Raw genomic sequence first — 24,588 nt, 5'->3', positions numbered from 1 at the left:
TGATTCTCCATCGTCGGGGGGGGGGGGGGGGGCAGCACCCGACCCGGCCGGTCCGTCCCCGGCTGGAGGAGGAGGCGGGACGGGGGCCGAGGCGGCCCCGCTGTCCGTCACTCACCACGCTCTGCTGCATGACTGCTAACCCCGTCTGGCTTGTGCACAATGGGAGGTCTGGAGCAGGGAGCAGCCGCCCCCCCCACCGCCCCCCCACCCCCCCACCCCCTCAGAGGAAGGCCAAAAGGAGTCAAAACACTCTGGACCAGCGTGAGTCCTCTCCTGGACCCCGTCAGGCCTCATCGCTGGAGGCAGAGCGATGGATCCAAAATGTACAGACAGAATCGCTCCTCACAGCCGTGAACCGGGGGTGGGGGGGTCGCGAGTGAAAGGGGGGTGTTGTGTCGGGGGAGGAAAGAAAAGAGGAAAATGCTGAAGTCAGCAGGAGCCATAAATCCTCCGATGCTGAGGTCTTTCTTCCAGTTCTGTCCCGGTTTGTGGACCCCATCCCCAACCCGGAGCCGGGCTGTTTAGTAGCTTTAGCAGCAGGGAGGTGGGTTCAGTCCAGAGATTACCCCCCCACCACCACCAAACCCAACCCCCCCACCGAGGCCTTGTCAGAGGAGACTTCCCAGCCGCGACCGCATCTTGACCTCTGACCCGCCGCTCGCCTCCGCTAAAAGGAAGATCAATGGATCAACCGGCACGAGACGGCGACACGATGGAGATGAACAATCGGGGGGGGGGGGGGGTTCTGATTGGTCGCTTTGTGGAGGACGTGATAAAAGAGAGATGCTTTAAAGCAGAACTCACCTGCAGCGACGCACCAGCGCTCATTCGTTATTGATCATTACTTCAGGTTTTATTAAACGCTGATCGGTTAAAGGCATCCCTGATTCCATCTTTTTGGGGGGGGGGGGGGGCACTGATCATGCTAACTTAAAGCAGTATCAGAAACGGTTTGACTCACCGTCTCGTTGCCGAACAGGATGTCGACGTAGGGCATGACCTCCATCAGCCGCTCCTTGAAGAACTGGCAGATGAACGGCGCCGACAGGTTGGTGCAGAAGATTTTATTGTTTTCGGACGCGTGCTTCGCCACCTTCAGGATGGATTCCGGGGACACGGTCAGGAAAAACCCCTGAAAACAAGAAAACATGTATTTCCGTCACGCTGAGCCGGGCTGAACCGAGCGTAAGGCGGCGGCGGCGGCGTCGCCGTGACAGCGGGACGCATCCAAAACAGAGGCGAAACACTTGAACCTGCTAATTTGTGGGTTCTGGATTCTGACAAGACAATTCTAGGGTGACACGGCTCGGTATGACTGAAACAACACAGAGCCAGCAGGAACAGAAACAAGCGTTGATCTGGAATGGTTTTGGTGGAACATAAAGAGGAAGAAAGAGGAGGAACAAATCCATCCTGGACACAAAGAACCGTGGACGAGCTCCAAGGCTCGTCCTGGAGGATCCGATGATCGGGCGAACAAAAGTCTCGTCTGGACTCTCCTTACTTGGAAACAAGAGAAGCAGCTCCGCTCATTGTGTGAATGAATACAAATCAGGTAAGGAAACACCTTTGTGTTGCAGGTGGAAACCCGAAGCCAGACGCTCAGGAACACTCCTGCTTTGATACCGATCTCCTTAACCTTGTTTTTCAGCAACAAGCTGCTCTGTAAAACTACTGTGTCACAATAGGGGTGAGAGGAAAGGAAAGTTTCTGCTCGCCGATACATTTAATCTGCCTCCAAAGCTCCCATTGTGAACGTTCAGCTCTCATTAAAGCACCGTGACATTTGCAGCAGCAGAGGAGTGACCTCCAGGAGGAGGAAAAGGGGCCAAAACACAACACGACCGCCCATCAAGGGGGATCTTTATGACACATCCGGGGCGTCTTTCACTTCTAGAAACATCCTTAAGTTTAATCTGAGGCCTGGTCGTTGCTGCGATGCATCTGCTGCATTCTGGGAAGGTGTTTCAAATGGATCTGGGAGCACAAAGGGAGCTCACTCCGGGCTAATGGCCCAAAACTGACCCCGACGTTTTCCTTTAGCCGAGTGCCAACGTGTCAGAGGAAGGGCAGATTGTTTTCTGACACAAATGGTCTTTTTTTTTTTTTTTTTTTTTTGTGGAGGGGGGGTTGTTGAAAATAAACTGTCATGGTTAACGTAATGTTAGCGCTGATCAAAGGCCGGCGGCTCCATCAAACGTCCCGAGGGGAGGTGAGCTTTAAACGCCGCGCCGCGGCTTCTCTAATCACAACCGGCTCCGTATGATTTACCTCTGGCCTCAGGAGCGCCGCCGCCATCGCTTCACAGCTCGCAGCCGCAACGCAGAACCGTCTCTGAGTGATTCATCTCCACGGCGAGCTCCGACAAAACTCCACTTCTTATTTGACTCAGTTAACAAAGATGAGGACGGTGTTTTGAGGTAAATAAAGTTAGTTCAAAGTGCTGCAATGCTGCAAATTTGTTCAACTAACCAACTAAACAGGTAACATTAGCTCCATAGAGGATTTCATCAGTTTCATATTTTACTTCAAAAAAGTCTCTTAATACGAGGCGCCTCTGCTAAAAGCACTAAAACAAGACGACAAATACGACTGAAATAAATCTAAACCAGCAAAACTTTCACTGGATTCAAACTTTTTTACAACAGAAATGTGAAAAATATAAAGTCCTACAAATTAAAACAGTGATAAAACATTACTGGTGGTCCAAAGGTGGTCCTCAACCTACGAATATTCGTAGATACGAACAAACGTGTGCCACCATATCCGACTATCCTCCTGCAGTTCCCCTTTCTGCCACAACCCCTGTGGGGGCAGCACCGCTGTGTTCACGTCTCCCTTTTGTTGTTGCTTGTTGTCTCTGTTGTCATCTCAGAGCGTCAGGCTTCATTTCTTGGGTACTTTACTGTTCATCATGATGATAAACCAAAGAATGGTGAAGACAGTGGTGGTGGTCTGGTGGTTTCTGGTCAGTCTTAGGGAATAATCCCTTAGTATTTAGCGTAGTAATGACATTTAAATGACCTCGAATGAAGATTTTAGATTGCAATCTAATAAATAACAACTTACGAACAATTCAGCTTATGAACAATCTCTCAGGACCAGTTGTGTTCGTATGTTGAGGACTAGCTGTAATTATAAACTACAGGTCGACTGATTGCTAAGAACTCACAGGATGATGTTTCACATATGAATGAGAAACTTTAAAGTGGAATTCATGTTTATTATCAGAAAGCACGATGAGTGCATTATAACACTCTACGAAGCCTCCATAATGCTCTATAAATGCTGTCTCTGTCCTCTGGTGTATCACTGCTTTTGAATTAAAGATAATACTACATGCATGTAAAACCATTTTTTCCACCAGGCTCCACACGTTGAGACTCCAGTGGGTTGTAGGCGCAGAAAAAAAAAAAGGTTGAGCTATGTGAAATTCCAGTTCCCATCAGTCGTCTACGAAACGGGAGACGTTAAGTCTTTAGCGCTGCGGTGCGGATCGCGTGTCCAGAATACCGGATCCAGTTTCTCAGGTGTCAGAGAGCCATGTGAAGTGGGGACGACTATCGCCTTTCCAGGTCAGAATGATCAAAGCTCTGGGTACACTCCGTACAATCCCACCCAGCCAAAACATTCAATAAAGCATTCAGACAAGCTTTTTCCTGGCAGACGGTAATGCAGAGCGATGTTTGGCTGTGTCGAGCCATAATTTGAGGGAAGACTTGGAACTGCAGGGCATCCATTTTCAATGTTTACCCTAAAAAGAGGAAAGACTTCCACTTAAATCACACAAAGAAAATGTCTAAATGCTACTCTGAGGTGAAATTAGTGGTAATCTAACCATAGAGGTCCCAAACACACAGCAGCAGAGCGCTATCACACTCTCCCTGCTTTGTATCAGTGTTTTCCCGGGGGCTGAAACACTGCCTGTGATGGATGGCATGGTGTCACCGGGCTTAAAATAAAAGTGGACATCTGAAGGGTAAAAATGATCTATTTTGGGAAGGGCATTTTCATTTGCACCAGCAGCAGAGGTGGTCACGGAAGAGAAAGGCTTTTTTCCTCCTTTCAGGTCTATTTTAATTCTGCAGGGATAAAGGGGGAGTGTTGAAGGCAGTGTGTCACCCAGGTTTTGTTTGACACTTCCTATTACTCAGGAATGATGGAGGGAATTTAAACCATCACCACTTGGCCTCTGAAATTCTGCTAAATTTCATCAAATCCTTTCTTTGTCAAGTTTCTCCCCAGTTTCTCTCGGAGGGTTTAAAGTTTAAAGACTATCTTTAAAAGGGCAAAGTGTGAAAAATAGCCAGAACGTGGAGGTCGTCACAAAAATATAAAAATACAGGGGCAGCATAACACAAGAGCCCAACGGCTACCCATGTCTAGCTAACGTTAGCTCCGTTAGCGAGGGGGAGCAGGTGGCCTTAGGGCTGGCTGGACCGTGACCCCACGGGAACAGGGGTCAGATCAACCAGACTGGGTCCGAATGCAACCACTGAGACCCGGATGGACGAAAAGCACCATGACGGCTACAACAAACATGAGTTTTGTAACACAGATTCTTTTCTTGATGTTTCCTGAGCTTTGTTTCCTTATTTATTGAATTTAAAGTAAGATGTGACGCAGCAGACTTATCACCTGGACCTTCAGGTGTCTCTGGCTCTGTCCAGATTTTAAACTCTTTTATTTCTCGGCTCCAGTGTTAGAGCACAGAGCAGAAGCGTTTTCGCTGCTCTCCTCAGATCCAATCCCAGACGAAGGCGGCAGCTGTTTTCAGGCTAGAAAGCCCTGAAAATCCCTTTGTGCGGTACGAGCCCAGCACCAAATGGCAGGCAGACAGTTAGCGACTAGCTGATGAACATAGTGGAACGTTTAGCGACTTCAGAGTCGGATATCCCCCTCAGGACCTAAAGACGGCTTCACGACATCCGACCAGAAAGTAAAAAGTGAATGTTGGATTTGTGTTTCCTCAGAGGCCAAAAACACAAGAGTGTAGAAATAAAGAAATAAAGAAATACGTCAAGGATGCTGTTTGCCCAAACGGGCATTTTTGATTTCATCCACAATGAAGGGTTTGTTTCCTCGGGAATCTTCAATTTGAATCAAAAAAACCAAAGTCAGACGATGAAGTTATACAACATAACATCTGACTCCCTGTGGTGCACCTTTTCTAAACACATCTGTAATGGAGCTCCGCTTCAGACGAGCCTGGCCCGCTGTCACACCTCTCTACACGCCTTAAAACCACTTTCTTCTTCTGGTTATTTCACGATTCCGATCATTTCTTAATTGTTTTCCGACGGCTAACGTGACGGTAAATCAAAAAAGGTGAATAATCCTAATCTAAGATGAACAATCCTGGAACTGGGATGGAATATCTGAGCAGGAAGCGTCAAACTAGACGCTCTTCATTCAACCTGAGGCTATTTTACGAAGGCGTTTGTTCCAGTGATGACTCTGGTGCTGTCAGGAGAGCCTGGGCGCTAACCAGCAGCGCTTCAATAGCAGCCCAGACCGTGTGATCCCCGTCATTACCATAGACGGCCCCCCCATCACGCTCTCTGGTGCACAGGGTTCATTACACAGAATTAGATGTCACACAGATCAGAGCGTGTGTGTGTGAGGCCACACACTGCTCTCCTCCTCACTGATCGCCTTGAAGCACCATCGCCCGGCGGATCGATGGCGAGGGTTTGGAGCTTCATTAGCTCAGCGGGACTCCATCGCCATCGAGGCGTCTCCGGCACGCCACGCCGGCCATCCACATATATTTTACTCCCCTGATCCCGAAGGTCCTGCTGTTTCACGCGCAAACACGGGGGTGGCGGGGGGTGGGGGGGTGGAAACAAGACCTTCACACATGGCGGGGGAAGCGGAGGACAAACAAACAGAGGTGGGTGATTAATGGCGTCACTGGGGTGCATGAAAAGAGCTCATTTAAGGCTTTTGGGGGGAAAGGGACACAACAATTACGACGCCGTTACGCTGATGATGTTTTGTTTTACGTGGACGAGTCCGTTCGGTTCCGTTTGGACTCCAGTTCCGTTAGAGCTACACAGAGGATGAATGTACAACAACCCGGCCGCTGCTTTAGGATGTTTGATCGCCCCGCGGGGCAACTCCAACCGCGACGATAGCATCTGCCTCTTCTTCTCCCCCTTCCATTAGGAATCATGTTCCGCTGGAGCTTATCAGACATCTAGGAATTCATCCACTTCTTCTAAAGGGAGCTGGAGGGGGGCCAAACTGTACTGGAAACAGGAGGGAGGGCTCCGAGACGGAGGGGAGGGGGGCTATCATGTCAGCTCTGGGGTCTCTGGGGCAACATTAATGCACCACAAACGGTGGATTTAACAACTGGGCAGAGACATCACTTATTAACTGCTGCAGTATTTATTTCAAAAACAGTTCCTCTGGTTTAAATATTATCCCTTTTCCAAGACAGTGGATACCCCCCCACCCCCCAGTGTTGAGATGAAATATACGGCGGAGATGCACCTGGAAAACCACACATACCTGGCCAAGGTCGGGATAAAGCAGATCCGAGCAGGAGTGTCACGCTAGAAGCCTGCAATTTGTAGGAGCATCAGGAACCGTAATTACATTAACCTCAGACGCCTCCGCTCTGCGCCGCGATGGATGGAAAGAATAAATAAAAAAAAAAGAAGGAGGTTTCTAACCCAAACCTGAGGTTAAGGGTTTGCTGGCATCACCACACTGGAAGGATCGGTTTGGATTGGAGTGGTATCGCACTAAAACTAATTTGATATCAGCTTCAGGGTCTTTTCAAATGGCTGCCTTTTTTTTTTTTGCTCCCCTGTTAAGCTCAACAGTTTCAAAAAATGTGTTGGCCGGGGGAAGAGGCCAGCCTGAGCGCTGGGGAGGGATGCCAAGGAATGTACTTAAGATCTAAAACAGACAAGATTTAAAGCCAAGAGCATTTACATGCCAATACTAATCCGCAAAATAGCTGCGCACATCGCTCAAACCCGCTCTCCCTTACAGATACCATATGTTACCTCTGAGAGGAGGCGCTTTATTCTAACGCCGTGTTATCTCGGTGATGAAGAAGAAAGCCACACGTTTCTGGTCTATTCCTAGTCGCTCTGGTTCCTGCTGTTGTTCTTGCCTACATCACTGGGAGATTAGCCCAGAACAAATTGTTTGGTTTGCAGGGAGCTAAAATTTGCTAATGCATACACTCTCAAGTGTCCTCGTCTGCCACACTGCACTTAATTAGCATTTTAGTGCGAGCCGTTCTCCCTCCTCCAGTACCTCAGGAAGGGAAACCAACTCAGATCTACTCCTGGAGTCAAACCGAGCTTCTTACACCATTTGAGAGCAGGATGAGGAACGGAAAAGTCGAGTCGGTGGGGGGTGGGGGTCGATGGAAAAAAGTGGGATGAAACTGTGCAATGTGAAAACAGATGTCAGGGCTTGAAAGCATGTATTAATATGTGGGTCAGATGTAGAAAGCAGAGGTTCAGCACCGGAGCGTCGACGCCGCGCGGCCGTTTCTGGTTTCATCGACCTCCGGTGCGTGCAGACATTCATTCACCCGCCGCTGGGGGAAGTGAATATTTCCAAAATGTGCCACTCTGTGGATGTACATGAATTAGCACACTTAACTGCTAAAAAAAAAAAAAAAAAAAAGACGACGACGACGCGAGCAAAGACAAATCTTTCAGTGTTCGCCGTCGCTCCCGGTGAAACGCTAGCGCAACCAGGTTGGAAAATTACAGATAATTGCCCGAAGCCAATGAATCCAGTTTGGTTTTGGTTGAAAGACTAAAATAACAAAGCTCTGATTGCTGAAAAGACAAGGGCAGGGAGCTCAGAGGCCCCATTGCTAAGAGTTAATTTGATACATATTTCTCCCCCCTTGAAATGTCTGAGGTACTGGCAAGAGACGGCGAGGAAAAGAGTGAGAGGGAGGGTGAGACCCGAGCTCTCCCTGCAAATACGATCCATCTGCCATATTACATTTAAGCAGCATGAGGAGCTCAGGGAGCGCCCTTGCACAATATTGTGTGAAGGCTGTCAAACTCAATGCAGGGGCTGTGGGTGCCCGGCGCGCGCCGCCGCCGCCGCCGCTAACGCTCATGCTAATAATAGCTGCGCGCATTCAGCAGCAAGAAGAAGAAGAGATTAACAACTTAATTATTCATGCCTATTTATTTTAAAGTTTGTTTTTTTAAATCGTGTAATTGAAAATGTAATACGATTGCCCCCCCACCCCCACCCCACCCCCGGAGGGGAACACCCAACAAGAGAGATTCGTCCCTTATCGCAAAATTAGAAATATAAATTAGAAGAAGGAGGGAAGAGTTGAGATGGAGAGAACGTGTTTGGATGCATCCTGTTACGCCGTCAAATTAATGATGATACCGACGGGATTCCAGGGGCGGGTTTTAACCTTCCACGGTCACATGATGCAGCTCAGCCTATCAGGGACAGTCAGAGAATAGGGAATCAGAGCTGCTTTAAAGGACAAAAATAGTTTGAAATGAGACAAATTCCAAAAAATTTTGAATATTAAGACAAAATAAAATACATTTTAATAATTTACTGATTGTTTTGGATGTAACTTTAATTAAAAAAACTGCATTAAAATCAATTAAATGTGTATAAATTGCTGAGTTTCCGCTTCCACTTTGCACCAAACTTCACCCACATGAAGCGACAGAGTTCAGGGTGAGGTTGGAGGATCTTTGGCCGGCGGTGACACCACGGCGTGCAAACGCTCACCACTGCTGCAGCACTAAAATCAAACTCAGAAAAAAATCAATTGCCTGCAGGCGAGAAGTGTGAACCTTCATACCCTAAGCCCAATTTCCTTGAAAGTGGAGGTCCTAAATCAAATCAAGCCGAGCCAATGCACCGTGGAATTATGCACAAAATGACACCGCTATATAAAACGGCAACTGGCGGGAAACGGTGTCAAGGCGAGGAAACTTTATCCACTCCACATGTTTTTATCTTCTGTGCTGTGATGATGTCAACTCTGATTGTTTTCTATTCAGGCCAAGAGGGAGAAATATAGTGAGGGCTCTGATGATGTAAACAGACGACGAGGAAGAGGAGAAAACACCCGACAAACGCTTTACGGGCTCCGTAAAAGTCGGTTCTGATTGCTAACAGCCGCGTCGGCACTTTGCTTAAACTTGACTTTGGGATTGGCAGCAGAGCGAGGACCACCTCCCCACCTGGGCTCAGGTAATCGCAGCTCAGACACTTCAAACTCTCTGTAATCAAGAAAAAGAAAAAGAGTTTGAAAGCGATAATGGCGTCAAAAGTTGGCTCCAGCGCCTCTGAACCGAGTCTGAGCATCACGAGAACAGCAGCCAGTCGATGCTAAATCAGCCTTCTTAGCGCTGTTAGCGCCCGTCCTGGAAAAAGCTCCATTACGCAGCTGTTTTAGAGCCAAATTCTCTGCAGAAGTCGGGTCCTGAAATGATTATCAAACAACTCCTCTTCAGTAACAAAACATCTAACCCTGACCCGAACCCACACAATTAAACGCCCACAACTGCCCCAGTGTTCTGGATTAGAGTCAAGGCAGATTATCCTGAGATCGCCTATAAAGTGTCTTAATCCCTGTTTCCATTTCAACCTCCTGTCTCTGAAGTGGGATTTTCTGCAGTGAGAAAACCAAAACTGGAGTCGACCGGACGTCCAGAACACACTTCAGGTGTCATTGTCTCCGTTACCCCGAGATCAGAGGCCCCCCACCACTAATTCATTATTGTAATGATTATTATTGATTGATTGTTCACCCTTTGATTGAAATGATCAGTATTTCTCCTATGTTGAATGAACTGATTGTAAGTCGCTGTATTTAAAATGAACCTCATCACGTCAATCCAGTTTTTAATGTAATTATTTCTAATAATTATTTCGTTTACAGAAATTTTTATCAATTTATGAAAAGAAAGGTTGTTTATCGTCTACTGAATGAACGATTATGGAACAAATGGAGACCGGTCCGTTAAATATTGTCTGAGATGAAACCGGTCTGCGGAGATTAAAAAACTGGGGCCCACTGAGCTAAAGTCTTAATCCTGTCAGATGATATCAAACTGCATAGATTAAAAAAAACCAAAAAAACAAAAAATGGAAACTTATTTTTCATAAATATCAAAAGTAGAAGCCAATCAGTGAAAGTTTGCGTCCGTTATTGGTTTTTATTGATCCGTGTCGTCTTCCCACGTCGTGTGACGGCGGGAGCTGATTGGACGGGACAGTTTGAGTTGATCCGGTTTGGACTTCGTTGGGTGGTTTTCTGGTGAGACGCCTGTGGCTCGTGTGCGGCGGCGTCTCCTGTACATAATTAACAGTGAGCTCATTATCTTGTTTTTCTCTCCGTGAAGTTGACGAGCCACATGTTCCAATTCCACCATCTTGGGATTGTGGATATAATTGCCTCGTGTAAAAATCTGAATCTGATTCCTCCCCTCCATATTTGTCGCTTTACATTCCCAGCCAGGGAAAAAAAAACCAAAACTCTTCCTGTATTTCACGCACGGGACGATAAATAATAAAAACAGGTGGATGCAGAGCGCCCCCCCCCCCCCGGGTGGGATCTGAACCTCTTTAGCCGGGGCTGCGGCGCACACGGCCATCGCTCCATCAGATGGATGGAGGAGTCGCCTCCTGGAGACGCGTCCATTTTTCTAACATCTCAAAGCAAATTGAAGGAATCGTCCAGGAAGGATGGGAGAATTCTCCTCAAACACAAAGAAGCCTTAATCTGGGAGCCGGCGTGTCAGTTCAGCTGAGGAGTATCCATTACTAACACACACACACACACACACACACACACACACACACACACACACACACACACACACCTCACAGCCCAGCCACAACATGAAAAATTACCACTTAAGGGAAAAATAAACATATAAAGCTGGTGTGTGGAGCAGGAGGTGGAAGGTTGGCGTCTAATTGCTGGAGGGGAGAGAAACCATGTTAGAGTAAACAGAGTCTGATCGATGGGGGGGGGATTATATCAGAAAGAGCCTTTGGCCTTTGGCCAAGACGAGCAAACACACAGATGGAAAAACCAGCGCAGAAAAAGCTGGGGAGTTAAAAGCATTATATTTCACAGAGGGGGGGGCAGGGGAGCAGATAGTAGAACGCCAGAGATGATATGTAGACAACTATTTCACACCCCCCCCCACCCCACCACGACGGTGCATTGCCGTCAAACCTGTCGTCCGAGTTCAACGCACCGTTAGTTGGTCACAAACGCGTTTGAGGCGCGCTTAAAGGAGCCACTTAAAGGATATCTGCAAGGGGGGGGGGGCAAAGGTCGAAATGTGAGAGACGTTTCAAATATGGAGGTTTCCTTTTCCTCTTTCACCAGCTCTTGTAAATGAGTTGGGTTTAAAGCCCCCGTAAAGGTATTAAAAGTGAAAATAATAATTCATTAAACTGAAGGATGTTTGACTTGGAGCGCCTCGCTCACACTGAGAGGGATTTAAAAAAAATTTTAAAAAAAAAGCAAGTATGTGCAAAATGTAAGCTATTCTGTCTGGATATTGAATGTTTGAATGCATTTAAGCGGTTTCACTTCAATTCTGATTGGTATTAATGGCCCGTGTATTTGCTTTCACTCCTTTCCAAACAGGGTGTCGATAAGCAGGCGAAGACTTGCAGCAAAAGGACTGATTATATTTGCTAATCCCTAAAGAAATTAGGCGAGATTGATGAAAGCGTGCATATATATATACTCCTCACAAAGCCTAGGGAGTCTCTAAAAGCTGTTACCATGGTGGTATCCCATTAGAATAACAAACATTTCCCCTGGATGTTTAACATCTCTTCCCAGCGAGCGCAGCCCTCCCTGAGCCTCCTCTCGCTCTCGAGCACCTGCCATCACATTTTCCACTAATAAAATTCCAACAGCCGCTCGGAAAAAGAAAAAAAAAACAACAGAAAAAAGGCTGAAATATGAAATGCAGTTGCGAGAAAAACTTGCCAAAAAAAGGACTTTTCTTCAAACCCATAATAACTTTCCATGGGAATAGGGAGAAACTTAAAAAGAATAACACTTCCCCTTGATTTTCTACTCCTACCACTTTTTTAAGCAGGCGGTGAATTTCCTGGAGTGATAAGGGCTTAGCCAATGTAATCCTCAGAGGACCCTTCTCTGGCATGCTAGGAATCAAGAAACCTTCCCCTTTCTGAGAGAGAAAAAGCAGAAGAGAGGGAGGATGGGGGGGGGGCAGCGTCTCCCACACATGATGGGGAATTAACGTGTGAGGAAAGAGCAGCCGGACGCGCCTCAGCTGGAGATCCACAGGAATACTGATACCCCGACGCGAGGGGCTTCCCTCGCCCCAGAGCAGGGGCCACGTTCTAATTGGCCTCACCCAGGGGGGAGGAAGAGGAAGGGGAGCCCATAAATGTTCCACACAGATTGATTCATTATCAGTTTTGCCCGACAGGCTGGGGGGGGGGGACTCGTAAAAGCGCCCCGTCTTGAACTGGCGGCGTGTAAGTCGCCGTCGCCGCGGCGACCTTTCGCTTCAGATATTCAAATGAGAGGCGGGAACACGAGTCGGCGCGGGGGGGGGACTGAGTGGGATAATTTACCCTTTGTCCTGGGTAGCAGTCATGATGCTTTTGGTCGTATAAATACTCTCTAGATTACAGAACTACTGTCATTGATCAAAGCTAGTGCTTTGATCAATGACAGTAGGTCAGAGCACTAGCTTTGATCTTTGACTTATGCAAATAGGTCAGGGTGAGATTTGAATTCAGGGGTGTCGTGGGATGTTGCAGACCGTCACTGCACTGGTCCTAGTTACCACTTTTTTCCAAACGCCACCTGTGACACGGTAGTTGAACAACGCCGCGCCTCCAGCGTGTCGTCATTGTTGATGCTAACACGCTCTAGTTTTCCTACTCCGAACAGCCAGATTGTCTTTAACTAAAAAGCTGCATCATGTGACTTTCGCCACGTTTTTGTCCCACCATAAACACAAACTGAGTACCGTCGTCCTCGTCGTCCTCGCTGCTTTATCTCTTCCACCTGTTCGTCTCTCTGACACTTCCTGCTAGAGCGCCCCCTGGAGGCCGTCAGCCAGTAAAGCCCTGTAGACTAGCTGATGGAGCTGCAGGGTGTTGCATCTTAGAGTCGGGACATGACCATAACTCAAGCGTCTCGCCGTGGACCCAGTGGTCATGTGACTAAATCACTTGAACCACTGGTTTATACCCACGGTCATTCATTGGTTCCTGCAGACAATCTAAAAAACTCTCCCGGCGATAAACGAGACCAAATCATTGAACCCCCCCCCCCCGAACTAATCCGCCGGAGAAGAAGCGTCTTCACACGACTCCTCCAGATCACTGGCAGCCGTTTAAGAGCCGTGAGAAACGCAGCTGAGCGTCTCGGCTGCGCGCTGGGTGGTGGTGGTGGTGGTGGTGGTGGTGGGGGGGGGGCACATGTGGTTGACACATTTGCATCTTCAAAGGTGCACGCAGACAAACTCAATATGTGTGAGAACGTCTGGGCGGCATGTGGAAAACCCCCGCTCCTTTTCCTCTGAAGAGGTTTCCTCCACCACCACCACCACCACCACCCCCCACCATCACCACCAACCCCCTCCTTTAAAGACGACATTTTGAAGTCCTTTATCTGTCAGGCGGTTCCTTCAGCTGCGACTTGTAAACAACTTGCTTGGACTTGGATGCGCAGAGAAACGGTTGCAGCTCCGTCTGCGCTGCATCGAGGCCGCAGGAAGCTGCAAATCAGGCTCCGCTAGCAGCCACAGACATGACAGGAACAGCGCGGCGCGTTAGCGCGGCGCGTTAGCGCGGCGCGTTACCCCGGCTCCAACACTCATTCACTCAGTGTCTGTTCCAATGAGCGTGAACAATGCGAGCCGAGGGAGCTTTTTCTGCTTCAGAGCGGGAGGCTGCTCCTCTGAATTGGGGGGGTAAATTACAAAAGAGGCCTGTGCAAATGAGACCTGATGGCTTCATAATGCGTGTGAAGTGTCAGCGTCTCCAGGAACCCCTCCCCGGGCTACGCTCAACGGATCGACGCCTTCCACTTCCAATTATTCCCGCCTGCAATCACGGCCTTGTAAAACAATCGTTGTGGCGCGGCGGCGGCGGCGCGGGATTAGGATTGACGGGGTTCCTGTTTAAGCTGCATGAGGCGGCTAATCTATATCTGAGAGGAACAAGAGTGTAAAATCTGCTTTTCCATTTCTTTCTTTTTTTTTTTGAAGGAGGTCCTAGTTGGGGGGGGTTGTGTGTTTTTTAATCCGGGGTGGGGGGTGAACAGCTGCGGTTCAAGAGGAACCCGACCGCGAACCCGTTTCCTCCTGGTAGTCATTTGGTGATGCGTTCAAGCGCCGTCAGAGCTCCAGGAGATTACAGCTCCGACACGACTTAGACTCAAAACCCAAAGAGGAGCTGGGGGGGGGGGGTTGGAAAAGATGCGACCGGGACGTCCAGATCCGACAAGTCCAAGAGTAAAAGAAGCAACAAAATGACCCCCCAGGGAGAAAGAAGGACTTCCTGTGGACATTAAACGGCTCCACATCCTTCATTAAGTCGTGTTTGTTTGCCAACATGCGTGAGTCATCCGTCGGATGTCTGGTCGGACCAACGCCGCGCCCGATCTGATACGACACGCGTGTCAAACGCCCTGATGCTTTAAACGGAGGGGGCGGGGCCTGGAGGAGCCAATCGGCGGAGCTATATATATATATATCTGTGGATCCATCATCTATGGCTCCCGTCTGATGGGAAGTGAAGGCGGCGAGCGTTTCCCCGTCCTGCCCCTCTGATTGGTGGAGATATAAATAGCTCCATTTCCACGCCAGTGCAGGGGGGGCGTCGTTCGGACGGGGCGGCGGCCTCCCCAGGGGCTATTCCTCCTCATTGGGACCCATTACCACCCCGCTGTCACCGTCAGTCTGTCCCCTCACCCATCACGGGCCCCTGGAGCCCCCCTGGAGCGGCCCCTGGAGCCCCCCTGGAGCGGCCCCTGGAGCGGGGCACAAACGGCAGATTGCAGCGTCCAGCGCCTCTAATCCAATCCGTCCGTCCCCCGCGTCCGTGCACGCATACGACCGGAGGTCACCACGTCCGTGCACGCATACGACCGGAGGTCACCAGCGTCCGTGCACGCATACGACCGGAGGTCACCACATCCGTGCACGCATACGACCGGAGGTCACCAGCGTCCGTGCACGCATACGACCGGAGGTCACCGGGGTCGTGAAACGTTTCCGTCGTCCACGGCGAGACAAGAGCAGCTCCAGCCAATCAGAAGCCGGGGTTTGCGTCTGTAATTGTGGCTTCATCAGCTCATTCAGAAACAAGGAGGCGTGGCTGAGAGGAGCAGGCAGGACCCTCACTAGAGCGCCAGGGGGGAGCACTCAGTCCCTGGGGGGGGGGGGGCAGGAAGCAGCTGTGATTGATAAGGTTACCGTCCTGTCAGCTAAAAAAACACCTGAGGGAGCAGAAAGACGAGAGGAGCCGTCGACGGGGGCCCTGATGGCCACTTGTCTGCCCCTCAGTGCTGGACCCCCCCCCACCAACACCACGGCCCGTCTTATTGAGGATGTGACAGATTTATTATTAGAGTTCTTTAACCTCTTTATCAGCAAATCGTGTTTGGGGTTGAAGGAGATCCTCACAGCGAGGCTGAACCCGTCCTGCTGACCCACCGACAGACATCCAACGGGAATGTTTACAACGATTATGACTAGATTTTATATAAATATACATATAAACAAGTTACTGTTGTAATGGTTTAAATGGGGCCTTCAGGGGATGTTTGAGGAATCGGAGAAAAGACTTTCCAACTTATCTTTGTTTTCCTCTTCCTTTGCTCCCTTAATGCAAAAATTGGGATCAATAAATAATTATAATCTGATCTGATATAAAGAGATTAAATGAAAGCATCTGAGATATAACAGAAAAAGGGGATTTATATTAAGTTGATTTTAGAATCTTTATTCTGTAAAAAGTAGATTTAAAATCATTTCACTCAAACTTTATTTAACCTGTTTTTGTGCTGCTTGGAGAAAAGTTGCTTATTTAATTATAATAATATTAATAATAAAATGTTAATATTATTATTAATAATAATGATGATAATAATAATAAGATGATATTATTATTATATTCTCAATCTACCTGTAATATTTTTAACATTCCTTACGACCAAAGCTGGACAAGCTGGCTTCCCACCCCCAGAGCCGGGACCGTCCTGTGAACCCGTACCCGACCTGCTGGGGGTCACGGCCCGCCGGAGGTCCAGTGAAGGCATCAGCGGTGCCTTCAGGGACGAGCCGGTTATTAAGTACTGGAGGTGGATGATGCAGTGACAGCGTCTAACAGCTGCAGAGGAAAAAACAAGCCGACGCCAGATCAATAGAGTTTGATCCACCGGAATGCAAATCATGTGTGCTCCTGGGGGGGGGGGGGGGGGGCGGCGCTCCATCCCTCCTCCTGGCTCCGCTCAGTGTCATCATTAGCTTTTAGAGTGTCACATCCGCTCGATAAAGCGCATTATTTCCAAAAGGATAAGCGCTGCATTAATCCTTTGTGCTGCTTTCAGCAGGATGGGGGCTGATATTAATGCTGGGGGTGTCGGGAGCGAGATGTCTGATCCCGATAAGCCAGGATGTACAGTCAGCGCCGCAGATGGCCATCTGCCCCGGACCGCCACCCCTAATGGGCGCAGGAACAGGATGTGTTTTCTAGAAGGTGCGCTTCCTCCCCCGAATGTCGCCTTCAAAGAAAAACGATAATTTTCAACGGGGGCTTTCTGAGCGGAGAAGATAAGCCAGAGGAGCGGTGGGGGGGGGGCAAAATAAAAATGATGCTGGCCTCCGATGGAGAGACGTCTTCCTGGTATCGTCCTCTTTACCGCTGACACCCAGAACACACACTTTATCAATTATACATGAAGCCAGGATCCATCTTGTGCTGGCAGCTTGTTTGGATCTGGCCCCTCTCACTGGTGAAATGTGTCTGGGAGCCCCCCCCCCCATCCCATCCCTCCTGTCGCCTGCCCCCCCCCCCCCCCCTCTCCGCCTGTCCTTAAATCAATCCCTTTTTAGGCCCAAATTTATTTTTCCTGTAACAAATCTGTCTTGGCAAATGATGTCACATAAGCAGTGCGGATGACAGCCTGATGTCTGTGCTGGGGGGGGACTGGGAACATCAACCTTGCTCTAGTAGACCCCCCCTCCCCCCCACATATACACCCTCCCAAGGTGAGTAATCCCGCTGAGGAGCGTGTGGATGGCAGCCAGCGTCCGACACACACCCCCAGTCTGTTGCTCCAGATAAACAAACCAATTGGGGGGGGGGGGGGCATGTTATTCCTCCATCGGTGGGATGGAAAATAATCAATGCATTCTTATTTTCACATGGGGGGGGGGGCGAAACAGTCCTGAGCAGAATAAAACCCAGAGTGGGAGTAATCATTAGAAATAATAAATGATGGGAATAAACGAGTCGGGGGGGGGTCATCAGAGGTCCCCCCCCCGCTCCCAGGGCTGCGTGCCCTTCTTGTGTGGATGAGTCAGCTTACATCTTCTGACAATTGCGAGCCGAGGGCTTTTGTCAAAAGGAACCACAGTTATTGTTTTGATTGGTCCCCCCCCCCCAACCCCCAACCCCCAACCCCCCCTCCACAAAATGCTTTGGAATGGGATGGAAACGAGGCACGCAAACATCCCAACATCAAACGGGAACATGTCTGCTTTTTATTTGGCGGAGGGCAATCGTTTGGCACTTTGGCGCCCTATCAGGACTCCAGTGGGGGGGGGGGTGGAACGGGGGAGGGGGGGGCCTGGCGGCCAGCAGGAGCATCAGACGAATGGGCTGGCGGCGCGTGACATTCAAACCGGCCAATAACGGAGGACGTGGCGATCAGAGCGCGACCGGAGGACTTCTCACAGTCAGGGAGGGGGGGCGGGGACGTGCAGCTGTTGCCCCCCCCCCACCCCCCCACCCCCCATCCACCCTTCCTAACCAGAGTTTAGATGCCAATCAAAGGAGGGGGGAAAAAATGGCGGCTAACAACACCACACATGAAAAATAAATCACAGCCAGCTTGTTAGCATAGCGAGGAGCGATGGAGGGAGGAAGGGGGGGTGAGGAAGGCGAGGTGGGGGGGTGAGGAGGGGGGGGGGGGGACTGGGTTAAGAGATTTAATGTGCTGCTGAAAATCTGACACTTGCCAGAGGTCCAAATGTTCCGGCAGAGCAGCGGCAGCCCCCAGCTTAGCCTCCATGAAGCCTCCAAAGCTGCTTACAATATACACTTGAGAGACAATAGATAAGGTCAGGGGGGGGGCGACGGGGGGCGGGGCCATGCATGAAAAATAAACACCGCATGTGTGGACCCCCACCCGGTCGGAAGCCGTCAAGCCGCCGCTGACGGCTCCAGATGCTTCCAAACCGTCCATCACGTCCCAAACACAGATTAGGATCCAGAATATCCAGATTAGGGAGTGAACCCAGATATGAAGTCTTCCCTTCTTTCATCCCTCCAGGAAGCTGCATCCCAACCAGGTTGGTGGGGGTTTTGTTGGTTTTTTCTTTAGGGGGCAACCTGGAAAAGCATGACTGATCTCCTCCGGGGGGGACGTGATGAACACAGACCGTCTGGGTTTCATCTGCGCCGCACAGAAAAGGAAACGTCAACGCGTCTTTTTCATCAAATAAAGAAAGTTAAAGAATCCGTGACGAGACTGATGGGACAAAAAAAAAAAAAAAAACGTCTTCAAAAGACAATAAACGCTCCGTTCCCGTCAAGCTGGGCCAGATGAGGCTTCATATCGTAGAACAAAACAATCTGAAGGTTTGTGATTTAATTAAGCAATAATCAAATCAAGTTTAATTCACAGGATTATCCTCAGACGTGGTCGGTCTCCTTTAAGAGGACAAACGGATGCTGCCCGTTCACCATGGCCGCAGGCCAACCTGGCAGGAGGAAGATATGCACAGGCTTATTACAGACCATAAACAAATTACAATGACATAAAAGGGAAAAATAAAACCTTGCAGAAGGAAACAATTCTGTCGCTAACAGTGTCCAGCATCTGCTGCGCAGAGACGCACATCTGCGGCGGAGCTGTCACGCCGACCGGGCTTTGTGGCGGCGAGAATAATCCGGCGATATTTATTCAGTGGAGACTTTATAACATAACAGCGTCTGACACTTAGCTCCACTCACCGTCTTTTGCCCAGGAGACACACTATCCTAAAGCGTCTGCGGTTTCATCGTGTGAATCTTAATCAGATACTTAGCCGGTGGAGCAGGTTTTTTCCCTCTCCCTGGTGAGAGGATCAACACATGGCCATCAGGCACAATTCACCGCCGCAAAGTGGCTATTTATTTCCTGCTCAGCATTACTTGACAAATAATTACTCAGTCTATTCAATTAAAGCCGTGCAACTCCCACAAACGCCGTCCCGGCGCAGCGCTGAGGCATTATTCTACCTTTTACAACTTGTTCTCATGAATTAAACAAGGCAGTCACCGACGGCAACATCCCGCGACACCCCAGAATTCAACATTTTACCCTGACCTACTTTCACAACGGTCGCAGCGATGAATTCTACATCGTACTATCCACTGTGACATTAACCTAGTTTTCCAAAGGTGAAGGTCACCTGCTCTTTGTTTTGTGATTATATCTCATCAGGTTTCAGAGATGTGGACCTATAAGGTATAGAAGAGAAAATTTGACCTTGACCTAGTTTTCTCAAGGTCATCACCTCATGTGCTCTTTGTCTCGTCTTTCTGTCTTTCGGTTGTGGAGACATTTGGTGGACGAGCACACAAACATTACGACCCATCGCCGCTTTGAAGCGAGGTGTAAAAACAGACTTCTCTGGGATCCGACGGCGAACAACAGGAAGTGTTTCATCCCAGCGCCGACGCGGCCGACTCAGGTGGAGCCGGTAAGCGGGGGTGAAAGGTCGCGGTGGTTTCCCTGCTGGAGAAGAACAACTGCTTTTACAAGGTAACGTGGGTGTACGAGGAGAAAGTCACTGCGTGCTGGCAGAGAGAGACGGACTCCAGCCTGGACGCCTGCCAGAGTCCAAAAAATGTGCCCCCGTCCCCCTCCAAGAGGCAATTACTCAAGATTCACAGGATTAAAGCATCTTTTTTTGTTGTTGTTGGTCCTTCGAATTAGGATGCTGCAGTCCTGAAATAAAAACCTGGCAGGAGCGCTGCCAACTTTTAACTATTTCCACACGGAAAATAAGAAATAAGAATAAGACAGGCAAACGGATTCGGTGCGGTGAGAAGCGCTGCTCCGTCACGACGGAACGAGCTGAACCCTGACATCCAGGAAACTTCCTCCAAACTGTCAGACGGAGAAGTTTTCAGCGCCTCTGCTGCTGATAATCAAACACATGAGGGAATAAAATACCAGAATGATTCCCCCCCAGCTGTGCAGCAGCTTAATTCTACTTTAAAGTAGTGCTTTAACCGAGTGCTGCTAGCCAGGATGCTAACATAAATAAATAGTTGAATTTGTAACGCGGTGAGAACAGAGCGCTCCTTCCAGCCAATGGGAGAGGAGAGAACCGTAAACACCCCAAATGAATCCACAGACTGACTCGCCAGCCAGCACCGTTTGGCCCCCGCCGACCCTAATTTGCCTCGCCCCGCCCACTCGGCCCCCCAGTGGAGCCGTGCGATCCCGCAACAGGGCCGGGGGGCCAGCCCATACGTCCCACCGGCAACGGGACGACCCCCCCACCCCCCGCCGAGAGCCAATCACGACGCTCGCGCTCCTGACAGCTCATTACCACTCAATTAGGCAGGTGCAGCTCGGCGCACACGCCCCCACCCCCAAACGGGCCCCGCCCTCCCACACGCGTGTTTAGCATTCAAGAGAATGACATGGTGACAGCAAACACTGAACGCCGCGCCCTCATCGCCTGATTGCCTCCAGATTTAAATCCTATAATTGGCGCCGGCGGCGGGAGAGTCAGAAAAATGAGCCAATGAACAGTCGGCTTTAACTGACCAGAGATCAGTTCATGTTCGTCAGAGGCTCAAAACCACATCTGATTGGACCACATCACACGGCGGCGAAATCGGCCTTATAATAAGAAGAGGTGTCGCCGGATGTGACCCCCCCCCCCCCCTCATAGGCAGGTGCAGGGGGCAGACGAACGCCAGCGACAATCCCATCTCCATGGAGGCAGGACAGCAGCGTGAGGAAACGGTTGGTCCCTGGAGAACAGACTGATCAGGATGGAACCGTCGACAAATCCATTTCATCAGGAGCCAGAAGTCACACTTGGCGTGTAAACGCGGGGGGGGGGGGTTACATTTCATCGGCAACCAAGACTGTAACTGATCGCCTGCAGACAAAGGGGGAGCCTGCCAGCTCTTTTCCTCCCCCCCACCCCCCCCCCCCGCCCTCCCTCCCTGCGTTTTGCCTCGTGATCCCTCCCTGATTATGAGGAAGGACGGGGGCAGAGTGGTGCAGTACAGACCGGGGGGGGGGGGGTAGGGAAGAATACAGGAGATGAAGAGCAGGAAGAGAAGCAGCTGAAGGTCAGCGTGAGGACAGCGCGGTCCTGTCTGGGGGGGGGGGGGGCGGAGTCACCTCGGCGCTGATCGTCGCCCCCCCCCCTGGCGGTGGAGGAGGTGTCAGGTAGCAGCGCGGGTGGAAAACCTCTGCCTTTGGCTTGTTGGCTGCAAATTGCAGGGGCTGGTGTGTGTGTGTGTGTGTGTGTGTGTGTGTGTGTGTGTGTGTGTGTGTGTGTGTGTGTGTGTGTGTGTGTGTGTGTGTGTGTGTGTGTTAGTTATTCTGCGGCGGCTGAAGCTGAGCTCCCCCTGCAGGCGGGGCAGGAACACGACCACCAATTACACCCGCCTGCAGCGACACGCCTTTAAGGTGGCGCTCTGTGGGCGTGGCTAACCTGAACGGGTGTAAACCAACCACCTGTGATGGGGGTTGTGACATCACGGCGCTGCACCTCGGCGGGCGGGGCGGGTGGAGGCGGAGTCAGGCGTCTCCTCCGACTACCCTGGGGTGGTTCTGCGCCCGGTCACCAACGGGACCCGCCTCCATCGTCTTCGTCTTCGCCCCTCGGCTTCATCTTCGTCGCTTCTGTGCGTGGGATCAATTCCCGCCCCAACGGTGAAGCTGGGCGTGGCTGTTTCATTATGGGTGGGGCTAATTCAACGCGACGTCACGGACGCCGCAGCAAGCGTGGATCAGATTGCAGGGCAAAGCGCCAGTGGTATGCTGCAAAATGTGTGTGTGTGTGTGTGTGTGTGTGTGTGTGTGTGTGTGTGTGTGTGTGTGTGTGTGTGTTTGACAGGCTGGAGTGGGGAGGGAGGGGGGGCAAAGGCGACGGCAAAAGGAGGGAAGAAGAGGAGGACGGGGGGGTGTCCACGGAGGGCCAAGGGGGATGGGGATGGAAGGAAAGCAGGAGTGAAGGGAAGGAGGGGGGGGGGGGGCTAACTGGGCCAGCATGCCCCCCCCCCCCCACCAACACCACCCAATTACAGTCACTCATCTCCCCGTCGCACCAAACATCAGCCTCCATTTGTGGTGTTTTAAGATTGTTGGAGGGAGAAACAGAAACGGGAGCGATCCTCGCCGTTCCGCCCCCCTCCCCTACTCCCCCCCCACACCACTGCCCCCCCACGCCTTTGTTGTCGCTCTTTGTGCGGTGATTTGCCTCAGGACCCACATTTCCTAGCAACAGCCTGCCACCAAACATTTGGCAGGAGTTCAACATTCTCTGTCTTTGTGAGGGGGGGGGGGGGCGCTGCTCCGCGCGGCCATCGGCCGCCGCCGCCACCGGACGGCCCCGCCCACCCGCTAGAGCCCCCTGATAAGTCTGTTCTCAGCCAATCACGTCGCAGACACCTTGAGAGCCTCGACCAGGAATCATCGTACATCACCTCCTGAACACACACACACACACACACACACACACACACACACACACACACACACACACACACACACAGACACACACACACACACACACACACACACACACACAGACACACAGACACACACAGACACACACAGACACACACACACACACACACACACACACACACACACACACACACAGACACACACAGACACACAGACACACACACACACACACACAGACACACACACACACACACACAGACACACACACACACACACAGACACACACACACACACACAGACACACACACACACACACACACATTACATTTGCAGATCGGGGTGCATTCACCAAACGTAGTGGGGGGGGGGTCGTGTAATGAAAATCAACAACGGCGTTCATCCAGAGGTTGGTTCGGTTAACACGGGAGAGAAGATGGGGGGGGGCGAATTGGACTCTAATAACCTGAACCCCCCCCCCCACCGTTTGGACAAAGAGGCCCTGGAGGGACGCTGGAGACGACGTTTGAGATTCCGAGCACTGACAAACACCCATTTGTGGCCCTTCTATCCCCCCACCCCCTCAAATCCCACGGAAAGCGCCCCCCCCCCAGAGTGGGACCGTCGGATGTGGGCAAAGCCCAACTGCCAATTTGCAGAGGATGTGCCGTGTTTGCTAATTTGAAGCAGAGGCTAAAAATGAGACCACACAAACTGACTGATGTGTGTGTGTGTGTGTGTGTGTGTGTGTGTGTGTGTGTGTGTGTGTGTGTGTGTGTGTGTTTTAACTGGACAGCTACCGATGGATGCTCCTGTCGTTTTACCCGTCTTTACGAACGTCCCCCCCCGGAGGACAGCGTCCAGCTTTACGCCGCTGATGCAGCGTAGAGACGTGGAATGCGGCCCGTTCGTCTCGAAAAACGTCCCTCTGCCAGAATTCAACATAACCCCCCCCCCCCAAAAAAAACCGGTGAAACACAAGCGTGGAAGTGAAGACATTACCTCAGCCGACACACACACACACACACACACACACATCTGTCCTCCTCCATCTGTGTGTGTGTTTAGTCTGGGCGGGGCGGGGCAGAGTGAACTTGAATAATCGATTTCCACGCTCTGGCAGCACCTGTTGGCTCGTCTCCACGTTCAGGGGGAGGGATGAAGGCGTCACGCGTAGAAGAATCTCACAAAGACCAGAGCAAGACGGAGAGAGCGGGGGCGCTTTGTCTCCCGTCGGTAACGCAGCTCATTTCCCCCCACAAAGGATGAATGGAGATATTGACAATGCAGACGGCGTTTCCTGAATAAAGCCTCTTAACATTTGGTCCTCCTCTGGCAGGAACCGGCGCTCTGAGCGGAGTGTCTCACTTACCGCGATGTAATAGACCTTGGCTTTCTCCACCAGCTCCCAGTTGCCGTCCAGATCCAGGTGTTTTTCCTTTTTGTAGCATTCCGCCGCCGCCAGGTTAGCAACCAGGGACCTGCAGGAGACAGACGCCGTAAATCTCCAGCCTTACTTTATCATCCATCTTAATTTTGCCTCAGAAACATCCCCAAAAATCTCTTCCTTTTGTTCTGTGACAACTTAAATTGCTTTCTTAGAAAAAACCAGCACCAAAACGTGATCACACTAAAGCAGAGGGACGTTGAAGGCCAGCTAGACGTCACTCATACGGTTA

At 50.6% G+C, this 24,588-nt stretch overlaps 1 protein-coding gene across 3 annotated transcripts in view; it reads right to left on the bottom strand.

Annotated features, from left to right (window-relative positions):
• The window catches only part of LOC137588172 (adenosine kinase-like), an 88,789-nt gene that overhangs the window by 26,420 nt on the left and 37,781 nt on the right, over positions 1-24,588 (bottom strand). For all 3 annotated transcript variants that reach the window (XM_068305064.1, XM_068305062.1, XM_068305065.1), the window contains 2 exons: positions 24,282-24,390; positions 962-1,132 (listed from right to left, as the gene is read on the bottom strand). In XM_068305064.1, coding sequence (XP_068161165.1) covers positions 962-1,132; positions 24,282-24,390 — 280 coding nt within the window. The remainder of the gene's footprint in view (positions 1-961; positions 1,133-24,281; positions 24,391-24,588) is intronic.

Source organism: Antennarius striatus, chromosome 21 (assembly GCF_040054535.1).
Source record: "Antennarius striatus isolate MH-2024 chromosome 21, ASM4005453v1, whole genome shotgun sequence".
NCBI classification, from domain to species: Eukaryota; Metazoa; Chordata; class Actinopteri; order Lophiiformes; family Antennariidae; genus Antennarius; species Antennarius striatus.
Note: the sequence above shows the minus strand (reverse complement) of the source record. Positions and strands in the feature narration are given on the sequence as shown.